Consider the following 20,462-nt stretch of genomic DNA (forward strand, 5'->3'; position numbering starts at 1 on the left):
ATAAATCAAAGGAAGAGGAATGCTGTTTTGTGACATGTGAAAGTTACATGAAATTCAAATTTCAATGTCCATAAATAAGGTTTTCTTGGAACACAGCTACTCTCATTGTTTTATATTATACGCGGCTGCTTTAACACTGAGATGGCAGCACTGGGCGGTGGTGACAGAGACTGAATGGCTCACAAAGTCAAAAATACTTACTCTCTGGCCCTCTGCCGACCCCTGCCTAAGAGGCATGCTATGGAAGGTTGGAGATGGAAGCTGGCAAGACCTGAAGTTAGGCGAGCTGTGGAGGGTCTGGGTGGTCCGATGGGGTAGGTGGACTCCAGTGAGGGGTCTGAATACAGGGAACAGGACAGCACCTCAAAGTGGGGTGTGCATATGCAAGGCATGATTAGTCAGGGTTCTTTTGCTTACCAGTGATAGAATCCCAAGCTTAAGTGAACAAGGGGTGTTCATTTGTTCGCGTAACTGGAAAGTCCAGGTGGATCAGCTAGGGTGCTCTGGGTTGTAACAGAAAAACCTACCCACATCAGTTTAAGTAAGGAGATATCATACATTGGTTCATGGAAAGGAAAAGTACAACTATGGTGTGGACTTCAGGACACGTTTGATCCAGAGTCACTGAGGTCATCAGGGCTGAGTTCTCTTCCTCTGTGTAGTCATCTGAGCTTGGCACCCTCCACATGTTTACTTTGTTGCTGGGCTGGCTTCCCTGTTGGGGAGAGCTCTTCCTAAGGCTGGTGCATTCTCCTTCCCTTGTAGGAGAGAAAGGGCTTCTTGTTCTCCAAGATTGACTACAGTCCCAAGCTTCCCTCTGGTGGGCTTAGGTCATGTTCTCTCTCCTCAATCATTGCCACAGCTGGGGGAATGTCATGAGCTTATTCCCTTAGCTTGACCAAGCCCACCTCTGGAGCAAAGAATGAGTCAAAACCTCTCAAATGGTGAGTGGATGGAATAGATGCTGAGCGAGCTACCACAAAGTCTGCTTCAGACACAGCTGGATCCAGGTGACCAGATTTTATCTGGAACCCAGTCATACCTTCTCCTTATCTTGTCTCTCTTCCCTTTGAATTGGTGTTGGCTTCATTCTCAAACAGCTTTTCCCCAAATGCTAGCAAAGATGATCACAACGCACAGACCAGCCTTCCTTTTTTTTTTTTTTTACAGTCTCTGCTCTGTCACCCAGGCTGGAGTGCCAGACTTCCATCTTAAAAATGTAGCAATACCAGCAGACAGATGGGATTTCTTTTCCATATTTCCAGCTAAAATCCTGGTTATGACTTTCATTGGCTTAGCTTAAGTATGTGACCAAATCTGAACCAATGATTTAGACCCTGGGGGATACTGGAATGACCTGAGCCACATGGTCCAGAGAGTGGCATTAGCCTCACCCAAACCCTTGGACAGAAAGAGAAGGAGGGGAAGTCTCTTCAGGCTTGAAAGACAGAGACCACAATTGTCCACTACACAGGATACCCAGGTCTGGGGCTGGTAGATGGGGAGAATTTATCCATTCAGTCATTTAACACATATTCACTGAGTACTTCCTCTAGGACAGCTGTTCTTCTAGGTGCTGGGGATGCAGCAGTGCTGAGACAGCGTTGCAACAGGGATTGAGACAAGTGAACCAGCTGTATCTGAACTGTGCTGTGATGTAGATGTGTGTGGGGAGGGGAGTTCACAGGCAGCTGTAGGAGCACAGAGGAAGGGCATTGACTGACACAGCTTTGGGTGGGGCCAGTCCCCAGGAAGAATTTCGAAGGCAAAGCAGGAGGGAATCGGGTGCTAGGCAGAGGGAACAGCAGGTCCAAGGACCTGGAGGTTAGAGAGCATCTCAGAATGGAGCAGGAGGGACTATGATTATAATTTTAAAAAAGACCCCATTCCAGTTCAGTGGGCACCCCAGCTCCTTCTCCACTCTCTGCTCAATTCCATCCTTTTAAAACCAAAAGCATTTGACTTAAAGAGACCTTGACCCGTTAACCCCGGCCCCGATCCCTTTAAGTAGAACAATCCCAGGGAAGCCAGCTGAGGTTCCAACCTCCCTTTACCCAACCCTTCCCCCTGCAGCTGTTCCTTTCTGAGACCTTGAACTTGGAAGATCATCTCCCTGAGCTAGAGGAAGGGAACTAATATTTGTGTTGACCATGTGTGTAATAATATCTTAGATTTACTGAGTGCTGATGTGCCACGAATCAGGTAGGTATTTCATGGAGGCACAGAGAACTTAAGTAACCTGCCCGAGGTCTTCCAGCTGCGAGGGGTAGGGCTGGGATTCAAACCCAGGCAGTCTGGCTCTAGAGCCATACTGGAAGCCTCTCTGAGAAGATGGGTAATAGTAAGAGAGTTCATTGATGTGCTTTCTGTGATGTTCCACACATGGTGTGTGCTCAGTAAACACCAGCTCTTATATTGCTGCTACTGATATGAAATTTAACACGTTCAATATCATGCTACTGATATGAAATTTAACACATGCAATATCATGCTACTGGTGTGAAATTTAACACGTGCAATATCAAGCTACTGATGTGAAATTTAACACATTCGATATCATGCTACTGATATGAAATTTAACATGAGCAATATCATGCTACTGATATGAAGTTTAACACATGTAGTAACCTCGTGTTGCATATGCAGATGCTGAGAATCAGAAAGGTTGAATCGCTTGCCCTGGCGGGAACTGGTTCCTCCCCATCAGTCCCCCTTTCCAGAAGGCCCTGGCTCTCTCCTCTGGTGCTCAGTGTCTCAAGTCAAGCCTGCTGGTGTCAGCCGGGGGAACGTTCTTTCCCTGGAAGCCAGGGCCTTCTGCCCTGCTCCTCTGCTCCCTCCTTCGGGGCTGGCCTCCCAAGGGGCACCGAATTCCCACTGGACTTATTAAAGGTCGGGGCCCAATGTGCAGCCCCTATTAGTGCTGATCCATTTCACCCTGTCACTGAGACCTGCAAGATGGATCAGCCCCATTTTTCATCCCTCACATTTGGGACCTCGCCAGGGCTGCACCATGTCATCTCTCTTGTTTAATATGTGTGAGGCCATTTGTCAAAATTCTGGCCCGAGAGCCTCCCCTGCTCCCTCCCCCGGTACTGGAGAGTAGAACAGCTCTGAGAAGAGATGGCACCGGCCTCTGTCTTCCTGCCCAGCAGGGAAGAACAAGCTGCAGGGGCTCTGGAACCTGGAGGGGTTTTGAGGCGCTCAAAGCCTGTTGAGTGCCAGCTTCTTAGAGGGACACCTTTGCAAGAAGTAGAAGGTCTCCATGGTTAAGAGTCTGACAGCCTGGGGTTCAAATCTCACCCCGATGTACATTGCTGGGCCACCGTGGCAGCGTGGAGGGGCGGTCAAGGGTGTGGCTCCTGGAATCAGACAGTTCGGGTTCAGATCGTGCCCCTGCCCCTCACGAGCCAGGGACCTTGGCCAAGTCACTTACCTCCTCTGCACCTCTGTGTCCTCAGCTGGAAAATGGGACAGCCCGAATTTCCGCCTCATGGGGGTCTCTTGAACTGTGTTCCATTTCTCTATTGAGGTGTAAACATCACCCCCAAATCTAGTAAAAATGTGTTATTATGTAGTAATAATAGTAACTCGTAAAAATATGTCATTATTTGTTCTTACGTTTGGTGGTGGACCTGGCTCAGCTGGGCGGTGCTTGCTGGGGTCTTCCCTGAAGCTTTAGCTGGATGTCAGCTGAAGCTGAGGTCATCTGAGGCATGGCTGGGGTGGACCTCCAAGGTGGCACCTCACGACACTGGCAGCTGGTGCAGGCTGGCGGTGGCTGGCGGCTGGAGGGGCTTCATGCAGCCTGGAGGCTGGGTCCTTGGGGAGACTATCTCAAGAGTGAGTGTTCCAGGAGACCCAGGTGGAAGCCACAGGATCTGCATGAACCAACCTCAGAAGTCAAGCAGTTTCACTCCTGCTGCATTCTATTGGTTAAGAGCAAGTGACAGGGCCAGCTTCAAGGGGAGGCGTGAACCGCGGGAGGTGTGGCTCCCTGGAGGCCAGCTTTGGAGACAGTAACCAACACGAGGAGCTAGTGAATCAATGCATGTGGAGCACTCAGCACAGAGTGTGCTCGGTGAGCGCGAGCCCTCCTGCCCACTCCTCCTTTTGGCGCCATGTCTCAACTCTCTCTACCTGTGACAACGTCAGATCAGGACCCTGATGGGCGCCCAAGCAGCTGCTTGACTTAAGGCGGTAGGGACCAAGTGGATCAGATTAAGGTTGGGGCCGAGCAAAGTGGCTCACCTGTAATCCCAGCACCTTGGGAGGCCAAGGTGGGAGAATCGCCAGAAGCCAGGAATTCAAGACAAGCCTGGGCAACATAGCCAGACCCTATCTCTAAAACAATAAAAAATAAAAATAATTAGCTGGCTGTGGTGGTGCACACCTGTAGTCCCAGCCACTCAGGAGGGTAAAGTGAGAGGGACACTCAAGCCCAGGAGGTTGAGGCTGCAGTGAACTGTGTTCGTGCCACTGCACTCCAGTCTGGGCTGGAGGCTTTGTCTCAAAAAAGAAAAAAAAAAAAAAAAGATTAAGGTTACGACACCTACTTTGTGCTGTGCACAGTGGGAGGCACTTTACAAGCCCTGAGTTGCCTGGTCCTGTCACTGATCCCCAGGAGAGGGACTGCCATCCCCCTTCAGGGACCAGGAAACAAGTTGAAAGCCACACAATTAGCCTTGGATGCTGTGAACTGCATGCAGCCAGGGCTGAACCCAGCCTGCAGATGTTTTCTTAGGCCTGCCATTGTGTCTTATAAAAGTTTGGATTTATTTCTAACATCTAAAATGGTAAAACTTCTACATAAAAGTCCAGGTTTCTGATTCATGATCATTGGAAGATCTGTTCCTGCCCAACCAGCATTGCCACCAGGCAGCCTGGAGATAAGGCTGAGAATGACTGGAACTTTAGATAGGCATCTGGTCTCCAGCTCACCCCAGTCCCCACCGAGCCCTATTGCCTTACATTTACCCACGCTTCCACACTTAGTCATCATCTGCCTGACCTTGCAGGAATTTGAGTCTGTGGCCCCTGCTTGGAATGTGAGCTTTCCTGGTGAAGGCAGGAGTGTGGAAAGCTAGCCCTGCACTTTCTGCTTCTGTTTTGCCTTTTATCAATCTGGAGAGAAATGAAAAAAGGTCTCCTCCTACTCCTGCACACACAGTGAAATATTAACTCAAGCATTCACTCTGCAGACTGAGGGTAGTGGGACATCATGGTGTGGAAGATTATAAGAGCTGGAGGGCCCAGAGAAGTTATGCAATTTGGCCCATGTCACACAGCAAGAGAGTAGCAAGTTGGGTCAGATCTAGGGAAGGTTCTCACTCCTGTCCTAGTGGACCCTTTCTGCTTTTGGGGCCCTGTCCCTGTGGAATACAGGCCTCCCTTTCTAGTCTCTCCCTTTCTAGTCTCCATGACTATGTGGAAACAGCAGACCAGCCTCTTTCCTCTCTGGGGACCCCAGGCGGCCCCTTCGCTCTATGCAGGGGTGAGCTGGTATTCCAGCAGGCTGATCTCTTAAAGGGTTGAGTCTGCCGCTGTGACCCTACCAGAGCCTGGGCCCCAAAGACAACTGGAGAGGGTGTATGTGCTGATGTCTCTGCTGAGAGGCTGTGTGATCAGCAAGAAGTTTGCCCTTACTCATCAGCCTGAGGCAGGTGGCTGTGGCCTCCTTTATTCTAAGACCGGGGTTGGGGAAAGGGATGTGGCTCCCCAAGGGTGCCCTGTGGGCCATGGAGGGACGAGCTGGGCCCTCAGAGCCTGCCACTATCCAGCTCCCAGTCCCATCAGCTCTTAGGCCCTGAGGGTGGCCTGGATTATGCATCTGCACCCAGCCCTGCCCCACATGGTGAATCTGTACCCCTCTGGTCTGCAGGCAGCCACAGCAGCCTTCCTTAGTGATCTGTTACAACCTCCCCACTGGGCAGGGCCTGGATTAGGTTGCAAGGTAGTGTCCATGTGCCTCTAAATCTGCTCCCTCTGTGTCCCTCTGCCCCTGCTGCTCCCAGGGGACGAAGAATTGACAACCCCTGTCACCACCCTCCCCTTTTCTCCCTACGGTGTCCAATCTGCTCTTGGCTTCAGAAACCAGGCCAATCACCCACGCAGCTCCCTGTGCCAGTTCAGAAGTGCAAGCTGCTAAAACCAGCAGGTGTTCTGGCCCCAAAGTTTTCAAACTGTGTATTTTGTGGGCACGTTGGGGCCCTGAGGGGTGAGAGGAACAGGGAGATGAAGGCTCATGGATATAGCCTCTCACCCACGCTAAAACCAGAGCTGTGTTTTCATATCTGTCCTTTTCTGTCTGTTTTTATTTTATCTGTGTTTATCCATTCATTCCACAAGTATTTACTGAGCACCTACTATGTGCCAGGCACCATTCTAGGTGCTAAGGGATAGTAGTGAAGTGAACAAGGCTCCCATTTTCATGAAGCTGGCATTCTGAGATAGAAGAGAAGATAATCTTAAAAAACAAACACTAAGGATTCCACTTCTGAGAAGACAGAGTAGACATGCTTCTTCAATACAACTAAAATCCTTGGACCTAAAGATAAAACAGACATCAGAAGACTCTGAAAGGCAGGAAGAAGACAGTAGGCTGGTTAGGGACCAAGAAACAACACACTGCTGCGTTCTTTTTGTGTTGTATATCCCAGATTTGGAGCTGAAGAAGTCAGTAATTCAGAAATGCCTAAAGGACAGAAAAAAAAAAAAGGCCCCAACTAAAGTCCGCTTTCTCTAGCCAAAGGACCAAGAAAGGGTCAGCCCACTGAGACAGAAAACATTTAGCAATAACTTCACTACTCCAGTCACACATTACAGAAAAGAAAAATCTGTGGCTCACCCACACCCATGCCAGCAAGGGAATGGGGTGCTTAGATTTTGGTGACAATCACCAGGTGAACTTTCATCTCTGCTGGGCAGTAACAAGGTGCCCCTCTTTTCCCTGCAGGGATTATGTCAGATAAGAACTAGTGGAGAATCAGGATTTTTGCCACTGCCTTGTAGTAATAAGAACATCTCCCTCCCCATGGTGTCAGTGATATGTGGGGAGCAGGGATGAGGCCCCCGGCCCCTCCCAGCCAGGTATCAGCAGAGGCCTAATGCAGAGTCAGAACTCCCACCCCCACCCTCACCTGGTAAGAACCAGGAACCATCTCCATCTTGAATGTCAATGGTGGCTGATATGGTTAGGCTTTGTGTCCCCACTCAAATCCCACCTTGAATTGTAATCCCCATAATCCCCACGTGTCAAGGGAGAGACCAGGTGGAGGTAATTGGATCATGGAAGTGGTTTCCCCATGCTGTTGTTGTGACAGTGAGTTCTCATGACATCTGCTGGTTTTATAAGGGGCTCTTCCACCTTTACTCGGCACTCCTCCTTCCTGTGTGGCCTTGTGAAGAAAGTGCCTGCTTCCTCTTCACCTTCTGCCGTGATTATAAGTTTCCCGAGGCCTCCTCAGCCATGCTGAACTGAGTCACTTTAACCTCTTTCCTTTATAAATTACACAGACTAATACACTTGCCCGGTGGGAAACCTAGACTTCTACCCATTCCTGGAAGTAAGTGGGCAGAGCCTCCACCTCGCCAAAGCCACCTTGCCAGAATGATGTGAAAGGAAGCCAACTAGAGCAGACAGTTTAAACAAGATCCAGAGTCTCAAAACATACTCCAAATGTCAAGGTTGCAATTAAAATCATGTACCATGCCAAGAACCAGCAAGATCTCAACTTGAATGAAAAAAGACAATCAATAGATCCATGCTGAAATGACAGAAATGTTAGAAATCATCATAAAAACGCTTAAACAAGCAGTTGCAAACACCCTTGGAAAAATAGAAAGTCTCAGGAAAGAAGTAGAAGATAGAAAGAAGGACCAAATGGCAATTTTAAAACTACAAAATTCAATAACCAAAATAGAAAGCTCAATGGTTGGGCTCAACAGCAGAATGGAAGGGACAAAGGAAAGAATCAATGAACTTGAAGATAGGACAATAGAAATTATTTAATTTGAACAACAGAGAGAAAATAAACTTAAAAAAATGTACAGAGCCTTAAGGACCTCTAGAACTACTACCAAAAATATAACATTGGAGTCCCAGAAGAAAAGGAGAAAGAGGTTGGGACTGGATCAAGTACTGAAAGAAATAACGGCTGAAAACTTCCCAAATCCTGTAAAAGACATAAACCTACAGAATCAAAAGCTGAATGAATCTCTAAAGTAGTATAAATTCAAAGAAATCCATACCAAGACACATCACAGTCAAACTTGAAAAAAAACTAAAGTTAAAAAAAAAAACAAAAATGAAAACAGTGAGAAAATAACATCCTCCCTAACTACAGGGAAAAAAATTCAAGCAACAGTGGATTTTGCATCAGAAACCATGAAGGCTAGAAGGAAGTGGCACAACATTTTGAAAGAAAAAGAAAATGAAAATGCTGAAAGAAAAGAACTATCAACTTAAAATTCTATACGCAGCAAAAATATACTTTAGAAATGAAGGGGAAATCATGACATCCTCAGATGAAGAAAAACTAAGAAAATTTGTTGCCAGCAGACCTACCCTAAAAGAAAGGCTAAAGGGAGTTCTCTAAACAAAATGGAAATTTTAAAAAGGGAAGTTTTGAATATAAGAAAGAATGAATGAAAAAATGGACAGAAAAACTTTACTTCTCCTTTTGAGTTTTCTAAATTATATTTGATGGTTGAAGCAGAAATCATAATATAGTCTGATGTGATTCTAAATGTATACAGTGGAAATATTTAAGACAATTATAAATGAAGGAAAGTAAAGGGTGACAAAAGGAGCCAAGATTTCTATGTTTTACTCAAATGTTGACACCAGTAGACTGTGATTAGTTATGTATATATAATGTAAGACCCAGAGCAACCACTAAAAAAGCTATATACAGAGATGCACTCAAAATAACTATGGATAAATCAAAATGGAATTCTAAGAACTGTTTGAGAAATCCAAGGGAACACAAGAAAAAAAAAAGAGAAACAAAAAACAGAGGAACAAGCAGGAAAGAACAAAATTAGTGGGCAGGCTTAAGCCATAATATATTAATAATCACTTTAAATGTAAATGGTTTAAATACACTAATTAAAAGTCAGAAATTGGCTAAGTGGATTTAAAACATATGACCCAAAACTATGTGCTGTCTACAAGAAACTCACTTCAAGTATGAGGAGATATATAGGCTGGAAGTAAAAGGATGAAAATCATCTATCATGTAAGCATTAATCAAAAGAAAGCAGGATTAGCCATATTAATATTAGATAAAGTAGACTCAGGCAAATAAAATGACCAGAAATAGACATTAAATAATGATAAAAGAGTCAATCCACTAAGGAGACATTGCAATCCTAAATATGTATCCACCAAACAACAGAGACGAAAATCTGTAAAGGAAAAATTGATGTAGCTGAAGGGAGAAATAGGAAAATTCACAACTATAATTAGAGATTTCAATATGGCTTTCTCAACAATTAATAGAACAACCAAATGGAAAATCACCAAGGATATAAAAGAACTCAACATCATCAACCAATAGGATCTAATTGAGAAATGTTTCAAATCAAATCAGCTCTCATCCCAAGAACCTAGAAAAAGAAGGGCAAAATAAGCCCAAAGCCAGCAGAAGAAAGATGAGCAAAAATCAATACAATTGAAAACAAAAAATAATAGAATCAATGAAACAAAAAAGCTGGTTCTTTGACAAGATAAAATTGACGAACCTCTCGCAAGAGTGACAGAGAGAGCTGGCAGAGGAGAGACACAAAATGCCAATTCAGGAATGAAACAGAAGATGTTGCTGCAGACTTTGAGGACATCAAAAATATAGTAAGATCATACTACAAACAACTCTACACACATAACTTTGACAGCCTGGATGAAATAGATCAGTTTTTCTAACAGCACAAACTGCCACAATTTACCAAATGTGAAATAAGTAATTTGAATATCCCTATAACTACTAAGGAAATTTAGTTTATAAATAAAAACTTTCAAAACAGAAATCTCCAGGTCCAGATGGTTTTACTGGAACATTCCACCAAATATTTAAATAAGAATTAGCACTTTTTTTTTTCAGAAAATAGAAGAGAAAGCTTTGCAATTCACTTTATGAAGCCAACATTACCCTGTTACTAAAACCAAAGATAGTGCAAAGAACCGCAGACTAATAGACCCCATGAATATAGATGCAAAAATCCTTAGGAAAACAATAGCACATAGAAGTCAGCAATATATAAAAATAATTATACATCATGATAAGTGGGACTTATTCTAGGGATTATGACTGCTTCAATATTTGAAAAATCAGTCAGTGTCATTCACCATATTAACAGCCTAAAGAAGAAAAAAAATCACATGACCATATTAATTGATACAGAAAAAGCATTTGACACAATTCAACATTGATTCATACTTTTTAAAAAACTCTCAGAAAATTCAGAATAAAGGGGAACTTCCTCAACTTGATAAAGACCATCTACAAAACATCTACAGCTAACATTATACTTAATGTTGAAAGACTGTTTTCTCTCTAAGATTGAGAACACCATTATTATTCAACATAGTGCTGGAAGTTCTAACCAGAAATAAGACATAAAAGACGTGCAAGACATAAGACATGAAAAGAAAATAAAAGGTATACAGATTGTAATATAAATAAAATATAACTATTTGTGGATGTTATGATTATCTGTGTAGACAAATTCAAGGAATCTACCAAAAAAAATGCCTAGACCTAATAAATAAGTTTAGTGTTGTCTTAGGATAGAAGATAAAAATACAAAATCAATTGTATTTTTATAAACTAGCAATGAACATTCAGACAAAAAAATTAAAAATATATATAATTTATACTAAAAAAGTGAAATAGACATAAATCTAACAAAACACTTACAGGATTTGTACACTGAAAACTGTAAACCACAGAAAAATACCAATGAAAGAAATCAAGGAAGATCTAAATAAATGGGTAGATATACTATGTTAATGGATCAGAACACTCAATATATAGCGAAGACATCAAATTTCTTATAGATATAGAGAAAAGTATTCTAAAATTTATATGGAAAGGCAAAGGAATTAGAATTTCTAAAACAATTTTGAAAAAGAAGAATAAGGCAGGATGAATTAGAGTACTCAATTTCAAAATTTATTGTATAGCTACAATAATCCAGACTGTGTGATATTAGTGGAAGGATAGGCACATAGATCAATGAAAAAAAAAATAGAGAACTCAGAAATAGACCAATACAGTTATGCCCAACTAATTTTTGACAAAGGTACAACTCAGTTCACTGTGTGTGGGTGTGTGGTAGTGGCGGGGGTGGGGCAGGCAGGGAATGGCCTTTTCAACAAATGGTGCTGGAGCTATTGGACATTGACTGGCAAAAATAAACAATCAGCCTTACTTTAAACTGCATACCACTTGCAAAAATTAATTTAAAATGGATCATCGATTTAAGTATAAAATGTAAAACTGTAAAACTTTTAGAAAAATAAGAGAAAATCTTTGGAATCTAGGGCTAGGCAAAAAGTTCTTATATTTGATATCAAACACATAAAAGGAAAAATGGATTAATTGTAATTCATCAAAACTAAATACATTTGGTCCACAAGAGACCCTATTAAGAGGTTGAAGAGAAAGCTATATACTGAGAGAATATATTTGTAAACCACATTTCTGACAAAGAACTAATCTCTAGGATATATAAAGACCTCTAAAACCCCAATAGTAAACAACAACAAAACAATCCAATTAGAAAGTGGGCAAAAAACACCAATAGACATTTTGCCAAAGAGGATACACAGGTAGCAAATAAACAAATGAAAAGTTGTTCAACCTCATTAGCTGTTATGGAAGTGCAAATTAAAGCCACAATGAGATATTATTACGCATTTATCAGAATAGCTAAAATAAAAAATAGTGACACCACCAAATTCTGGTGAGGATGTGGAGAAACTCATACATTGCTGGCAGGAATACTGTATTTAGCAATATAAAGGAACAAATTGATGCACATAACAACTTGGATGATGCTCCAGATAATTATGTTGGGTGAAAAAAAGCCAATCCCATACATACTCCTGTATGATTTTATTTATGTAAAATACTTGAAGAGGTAAAATTATTGAAATGAAGAACAGGTGGCTTTCAGGATTTGTGGGAGGTCAGGAGGGAAGTGGCTGTAGCTATAAATGGCACAGAAGAGATCCTTGGTCTGTAGTTTGACTGTATCAATGTCAATATCCTGCTTGTGATATTGTAATATTGTAATATCATATTACACTAGTTTTGCAAGAGTTTACCATTGGGGGAAACTGGCTAAAGGGTACATGGGTTCTTTCTCTATATCATTTCTTACAGCTGTTTGTGAATCTGTAATTATCTCAAAAGGAAAAATTTAATTGAAAAACAAGAGTAAATAAATGAGAGGAATAAAGATAAAAAGAATTACAGGGTGTGATGAGGGCTGAGATGAAACTAAACAGGGGCATCTGATACAGAATGACGGAGAGGGGGCTTCTTAGAGATGGTAGACAGAAAATGCCCACTGAGGAAGGGGTGACATTCACAGGTGAGAAGGGACCAGCTGGGCAAAGAGCCTGGGTAAAGCTTGGAAAGTAGCAAGTCCAGGGATTCCACAGGGAGGGAAGGAAATGGGGGAGGTAGGGTTGAGAATGAGCTTTGAGTTTTTTGAGGAGTGGAAAAGAGACCATAGGGCTGGGATGTGGAGAGCCTGAGGAATCAAGCTCAGGGTGACATGTTATTTGAAAAAAGATCTTGCATGTAAAGTACATGGAAAGGCGGGGATGTAGGCTTTTCTTCTAGCACAGTCTAACTTTGTGCCTGTCCAGCCATTGCCTGTCTGTCTCTGCTCCACCCCATAGCATCTGTTTCTGGGGCCCCTGGGCTCTAGCAAACCCCCTGTCTCCCCAGGGAAGCTCCCTCCACACACTCAGACATTGGACTCCACCACTCCTGCAAGGTATTTTTCTTTGCTCAGGACTTGAGTTTGAGAATCCCCTGCTCTGTCCCCTGACTGGGCCATCAGGGTTGAGTCAGACTTGGTCACCCTTAAGATCCTTGGCTATAAAGACTAGAAATTCATGTCGAAACTAACTCATGCAAAAGAAGAGAATTTATAGCAACTAAATGTATAATAACTTTGGTTCCCAATGACCAAAACTCAATTCAAACTGGCTTCAGGGTAGAAAAAAAAGTCAAGGAAAAAAAAATGAAAGAAATTGAGACTTCCATGATTGAAAAGTTCAGGGATAATGGCTTCAGCTCAGGGATCCAGCCCCTTTTCATGGCTCTGCTTTCTTTTGGGTCAATTTCATTCTCAGGCTGGGTGGTGGCAAGAGGGTCCTCAGCAACTCCTGGCTCAAATCCCACCAGCTTAGCACCACAGAAGAAAGATGAGCTTTGTTTCCCAGTAGCTTCAGCCAAGTCCAGGGGTTGAGTCTCATGAACCTGACTTGGGTCACGTGCCCACCCCCCAACCAATTACTATTGCCAGAGAAAAGCAGCATTTTCATTAGCCAAGCCGAGGTCATGTGCTCACATGGATGTTGGGGGTTGGGGCCAGCCCCACACAAACCAAATGGCCTGAGAAGAAGGAAGGAGTGATCCCTTAACAGAATTGGAGTGTGGTTACCAAAAGGAAGAATGGCTACTGAGCAGGCAAAACCAACATACTCCATACTCATGGAATCCAGAAAAAGCCTACTTGTTTATTCTCTACCCTCGGGTTCTGAGTTTCCATCATGCTAGTATAAAGAGACATCCCAGGTTGAAGTAGAATCTTCAGCTTTGTTGCTCAGGAGAGAGTATCTGATTGGACCAGCTTTGGCCAGATGGTCAGCCCTTGTCCAGTCATCTATGAATGGTGGGGGGTGGTGAGTCACATGCTGAACACTTTGATGGACAGGGAAGCTCTTAGAGGGGCGGGGCTGATATCCTAAAACTGTCTATTACAGACACTCAGGGCTTCTGGAAGATCTACATCAGCTCCTTATCATGAAAGAAACGGGAACTCTATCAATGGGTTTGGTGTTAAGGGAAATAAACGGTCCTTTTGAGGATCCCTTTGAGAAAGGCTGAGTCCTCAGATTTTTTTCCTTGCTTTCCTTCTGGGGTGCTCAGGGGCTGTCAAAGGGAAAAGCAGTGGGTGCAGGCAGTGGGCTTCATTGACCATGGGGAATGCAGATGTTCAGAAACCAGCTGGGTGGGCTGGCAGCAGGGGAGGCCTGGAGCTCCCAGGCAATGCAGGGTTGGAACAGCAAAACTGAGTCCTTGATTTGGAGGAAACCAGTTACCAAGGCAGAGACTGAAGAACAGGGATCCAGGAACCAGGCCAGAGGTAACTGAGGCCAGGCAGGTACCCCACTCCTGGTACTAAATGTTGAATGCATAGTCTTGATCAGAGGAAACAGGCAGGCCATTTCTAGATCTGGAACTGGGTCAGCTGAGTCTCCTCACTATACCCCACCCTTCCTACCTGTCCAAGTGTGGATAGGACAAATTATCCAGGTTTGGGCTGGGCTCAGCATGTACATCAAGTGAGGGCTGCCAAGAGTCCCAGCTGTAGAGAAATTTGTGGAGGACAGAGCCAAGCAGGTCATTCATTATAACCTCATATCTCAGGGGGAGAGTTTACAAACCAAGTCATATGGAAGTGGGTAGTGAGGATGTTAATATTAATGATAATAATGACAGCAAGACTTTCTTGAGTGCCTACTATATGCCGGACACTATTCTAAGATGGTTTCAGTGGATCGTCTCCTTTAATCCTTGTAACAACCCTATGAGGTAGTGCTGTTGTCCATTACAACGAATGTGAGGAGGTGCTGGGAGCAGTGGCACATACCTATAATCCCAGTACTCTGGGAGGCTGAGGCAGGAGGATCACTTGAGCTCAGGAAGTTGAGGCTGCAGTAAGCTATGATCGCACAATTGCACTTCAGCCTGGGCAACAGAGCGAATCCCTGTCTTTAAAAAAAAAGTCATGAGGAATGTGAAACTGAAAGGGTTGGCATCTTTCCCAGGGTCATACATGAACAAAGGTAACTTAACTTTCATAAAAAATGAGCTTTTAGGGTGTCTGCCCCCATCTCCTTCTCCATCACCAACTCCAGCTACTCTTCTCATGCATCCTCACTTCTGCTCCCCAAACCTCCCACAGTCTGTAGAACATTCCCTGCTGTCTGATGCCTCTATGCCTTTGTACACACTATTCCTTCTCCTGGAATGTCCTTTCCCCTGGCCAACTCTCACTCTTCTTACCAGACTGAGCATAAGTGTCGCTGTATTTTGGGTAACTTTCCTTGGTGCCAACCCCCTTGGACAGAATGATTCACTCTCTTCTTGTCCCCCCATAATGAACTCTGTTACATATGCATCACAATGTGCAGATAATTCTCTGTCTCCCAGACTGTGAGTGGGGCAGGGACCAAGTCTTATCCTTCTCTATGGCAGTACCTACTTATGTACCAGAGGAAAAGGCAGCCCTGCAGGGATGAATGAATGTTTGGTGGGTGTGGGATTTTTCCTGTCCCTTGCCCACCCTCATGATGACATCTCTCTCCTGATCTCTTGGCAGCCTGGCGTGGGGCTCCTTTACCTGCTGCATGGCAGCCTCTGTCACCACGCTCAACTCCTACACCAAGACGGTCATTGAGTTCCGGCACAAGCGCAAGGTCTTTGAGCAGGGCTACCGGGAAGAGCCGACCTTCATAGACCCTGAGGCCATCAAGTACTTCCGGGAGAGGTCAGTGCACAGGGGGTTACCTCTGGCCACCACGGGGACTCTAAAGCCCACGGCCTGGCCTCAGTGGCCACCGGGACCCAGTCAAAAACTGGAATGAAAGGTATGACAGAGGGGTTATGGAGGGGGGAGGCAGAAGAAGGCAGAGTTCGGACGCCACTATGTCAGAATTTCTGGGATATTTTAATGTTTTGTGGGTCATGAGGTTGCCTTGGGCTTATGTGATCAAAGCACTAGAAACCCAGAAGGGAACCAAGTTTGAGCATTTACCATTAGGTCCTATGCTTCTTGGAACCATGATAAAGAGATAAAGAAGCTGAACCAAGGTTTCCTTCTTGGGCTGTGTCATGGCATTGAGTGAAAAGAGGACCCAGCTGTGGGACTGGTGATGGCTGCAGGAGGAGGATGGCTTCTCAATGTCGGGAACTACATGTAATCACCCAAGTCTTCAGGGTCCAGCTGGGATTAGAGGAGGTGACAATAAACAGTGGGTGGGTAGATGGATAGATAGATGGCTGGACAGGTGAGTGGGTGGATGGGTAGGTGGGTGGATGGGTAGTTAGATGGATGGCTCGATGAATGGATGGATGAATAGGTGAGTGAGTGGATGGATTAGGTGATGGATGGATGGATGGATGGATGGATGGATGGATGGATGGATGATTGGGTGGATAGGGTGGATAGGTAAGTGGATGGATGGAGAAGTGGACAGACGGTTAGGTGGATGGATGGATGGATAGGTGTGTTGGTGGATGGGTAGGTAGATGGATGGATGGATGGATGGATGGATGAGTGGTGGATGGGTAGATGGAGGGATGGATGGATGGATGAATGGATGGATGAATAGGTGAGTGAGTGGATGGATAGGTGATGGATGGATGGATGGATGGATGGATGGATGGATGGATGGATGGATGATTTGGTGGATAGGTAGGTGGATGGATGGACAAGTGGACAGATGGGTAGGTGGATGGATGGGTGGATAGGTGTGTTGGTGGATGGGTAGGTAGATGGATGGATGGATGGATGGGTGGATGGATGGATGGATGGATGAGTGGTGGATGGGTAGATGGAGGGATGGATGGATGGATGGAATGGTGAGTGGGTGGATGGGTAGATGGATGAATGGTTGGATGAATGGATTGATAAGTAAGTAGGCAGAGGTATAGATGAGTAGGTATGAGTGGAAGGACAGACAGGCAGAAGGCTGGCTGGATGAATTTCAGGAGTTTAGAAGCTGGAGATATCCTTAGGCAGAACTCCTCCCAGACACCTTCTTCTGATGAAGCCATCAGAGAGAGCATTAGCAGCCTGAAACCAGAAATTTCTAAGCCTTTCCTCCAAGGGATGAGTTCATTGTTGCTGCTGTATCCACCTCACTCTGTACTGCTCTCCTGGCTCCACCCAGAACTGCTCTTATGGGCCAGCTACCACTACCACTGTCCAACCTAGTGCCAACCTACACCCTGCTAGCTGCTCCAGTCTCTTCTGGGCTGTCAGGGGCTGCTGCCCTCTTTAACTCAGCCCACATCCTTAGAGCTGCTGTGCCTGTGTTTGTGGTAGGGCTTGCAGAATCACAGGCTGTTACTCTCTCTGAGCTCTGTCTGCCTCCCAGGCCTATCCCAATCAGTAGCAGTACCTAGAGGTACCCACGAATGGCCGATCTGGCCTGGGGTCCCTATGCTCCCAGTCTCTCCTCTTGAGAGAGGGGATATAGAACAGCAGCCCTAGGTCAGAGTCAACCATCATAACTGCCACTTATGGAGCACAAGTTATGTGCCAGGCCCTGTGCCCCGGAATTTCATTTCATCCTTAAGACTTCACTATGCAGTTAGGACTATTAGCCCCATTTTACAGATGAGGAAAACTGAGGCTCAGAGAAGATAAGACACTTATGTAAGATTGCACAGTGATGGAGGGGGAGTTGGGCCCCAGGTCTGCGTGGCTCTTTCCTAGAATGAAGAAAATCAGAGCTGGCAGTGCCTCAGGATCAGGCCACCCAGATTCAAGAGGCAGCCCCAGGATTTAACTCAGGCAGCTGCTTGAGCCCATGCAGGTGCTGTTATGCCCTGGACAGATCTGCTCAGTACTCACAGTTCATGTGCAGGCTGGGGGCTTCTCACAAGTCCATGTGACTCTCAGCCTTGAGGACCCTCTCTGACCCCAGAATCTGCTTTGCCCAACACGTGGGGCTTACTGGAATGCCCAGGAGACTGATGCTGTCAGGAGTTTGTGGGTGTTGGATGAAGACCCAACTTCCCACCCTTGGGTGCAAAATGGCCTGGGGCACACTCTGCCATGGGACAGGTGCCTGACTCCAGGTGCCCTTAGCAGGGATAAGCCTTTATCACATCCTCTACTGGCTCCGTGCCTTCCCTGTCGCACTTCCCCTTTTCCCTACCCATAGTTCCTGGGACTGCCTCCCCTCAAGAAAACTACCTGTACCCAAATCCTTATCACAGGGCCTACTTCTGGGGGAGCTAAAGGAGACGGGCATTAACGCCTTTCAGTGGCAGGGAAGGCATCACTGCACATCCTCAGAGCTCAGCAGAGGCCGAGGAGGAGGAAGGGGACAGGAGGCTGCAGGGTGGGGCAGCATTGAGGAGCTGGACTCTCTGTGGGGCACTTGGGAGGGCTTCAGTCAGAAGAGAAGCATGGCAGCGCATGGGATGGGGAGGCCCACACAGGTACCCTGACTGTAACAGGCCCCTCTCTCAGCCTGCCACTGTGTCTTTCCCCAGCCACATCAGCCTCCTTTCCATCCCTCGGGCACTCCAAGTGCATTCCCACCTTGGGACCTTTCTACTTACTGTGCCACGGGATGCTTCCATGAGGCTTCTCCTAATCACTGGGTCTAAACACACACTCCCCACAGCCTTATCCTAGATACTCTAGCCCATTGCTATTTTTTATGTTTTGGAGACAGGGTCTCACTCTGTTGCTGTATTAGTCCATTCTCATACTGCTAATAAAGACACAACTGAGACTGGGTAATTTATCAAGAAAAGAGATTTAATTGACTCACAGTTTAGAAGGGCTGGGGAGGCCTCAGGAAACTTACAAGCATGGCAGAAGGGGAAGGAAACACGTCCCTCTTCACATGGCGGCAGCAAGGAGAAGTGCTGAGCAAAGCGGGGAAAAGCCCCTTATAAAGCCATTAGATCTCATGAGAACTCACTATCATGAAACAGTATAGGGGTAGCTGTCCCTATGATTCAATTACCTCCCACTGGATCCCTCCCATGACAGATGAGGATTATGGGAACTCCAATTCAAGATGAGATTTGGGTGGACACAGCTAAACCATATCAGTAACCCAGACTGAGTACAGTGACACAAGCACAGCTCACTGCAGCCTCGACCTCCTGGGCTTAAGTGGTCCTCCCACCTTGGCCTCCCAAGTAACGTGTGCCACCACGACTGGCTAATTTTTTCATTTTTAGTAAAGATGGGGATCTTGCTATGGGTTGCCCCAGATGGCCTCAAGCTCCTAGCCTCAAGCAATCCTCTGACCTCAGCCTCCCAAAGTGCTGGGATTACAGGCATGAGCCACTATGGCTGGCACCATTTCTATTTTTTCATAGCACCTGATACAACCTGCCAGGATTTTCTTTATTTGTTTGCCAGTTTGCAGACTGTGAGCTCTGGGATAGAAGACCTATGCCATCTTGTTTCCCACTGTGGACCAGGTGCCTAGAATTGGGCCAGGCACCTACTAGGAGCTCATTCAGGGTTTTCTGGTGATTGACTAGACTCTTGTCTTTGGAGGCCTCAGCCCTGGCTCCCTCGTGCTCTTTTATTTCCATCTCCACCATCATCTCGCTGATTCAGCGCGCCAGCACTTCCATGCCAAAGCCCCAGGAGAGAGGATGTGATTGCTCGGTGTAGGTCAGGTGTTCAGTCCCGGGCCAGGCAGCAGTGGCCAGGAAGATCCGGCTAACCTGGCATGCGACTCGTCTCATCCAAGGCTGTGGATGGTGGCAATGCCCAGCATGGCACAGGGCCCGGAGTGGGCACTCAGCAAGTGTTTGCAGTAGACACATAACCAGCCAGATGTCCAAAGCTGCCCCATTAGCACTGCGGTCAGTTGCCACCCCTGCTACGGAGATTCGCCTCCTTGGGCATCTGTGGGTGAAACGCACCTCATTTTGCTGAGGCAGAAGACAGGACCTCTCCATACCCCATCAAGAAGAAGCTGCTGTTTGCTGGTGCCCCAGTTCCGATGGCTCCTAACAGCTCAGCCCCAGGATGAATTCTTCCCAGCATATGTGCAGAATATCCCTTTACACATTCATAACTTGAACATTATGCAGAGGTTCATCAAATTTTATTTCCCTTCCCCTCCGAGGAGAGCATTTCAGCTTAGCCAGGCTGTTCTATTTTTTTTTTTTTTTTTTTTTTTTTGTGCCTTCTCTAACAAAGAGCTCGGAGCACATAGATGTCTGCATAGGTTTAGCAGGATGGCTCAGATGCAGGGCTGACATCTTGCAGTGGCCAGCGTCCTTGGAGCCACAGCCAGGGACTCAAGGGCGGGAAATCCATGGCCTCATGTGCCCAGGTTTCCTTCTCCTCCATGGGGGACAGAGGGTGCTGTGGAAAGAGCAGGGGTTTGGAGTGAGTTTTCCAAGTCTATCTCTTTGCTACTATGTAATTTGGGGTGAGGCACTGAGCCCCTC

At 45.7% G+C, this 20,462-nt stretch overlaps 1 protein-coding gene across 4 annotated transcripts in view; it reads left to right on the forward strand.

Annotated features, from left to right (window-relative positions):
- The window catches only part of GSG1L (GSG1 like), a 271,064-nt gene that overhangs the window by 217,703 nt on the left and 32,899 nt on the right, over positions 1-20,462 (forward strand). For all 4 annotated transcript variants that reach the window (XM_063612031.1, XM_055297734.2, XM_063612032.1 and 1 more), the window contains one exon: positions 15,622-15,789. In XM_063612031.1, coding sequence (XP_063468101.1) covers positions 15,622-15,789 — 168 coding nt within the window. The remainder of the gene's footprint in view (positions 1-15,621; positions 15,790-20,462) is intronic.

This window comes from Symphalangus syndactylus, chromosome 11 (assembly GCF_028878055.3).
Source record: "Symphalangus syndactylus isolate Jambi chromosome 11, NHGRI_mSymSyn1-v2.1_pri, whole genome shotgun sequence".
Lineage (NCBI taxonomy): Eukaryota > Metazoa > Chordata > Mammalia > Primates > Hylobatidae > Symphalangus > Symphalangus syndactylus.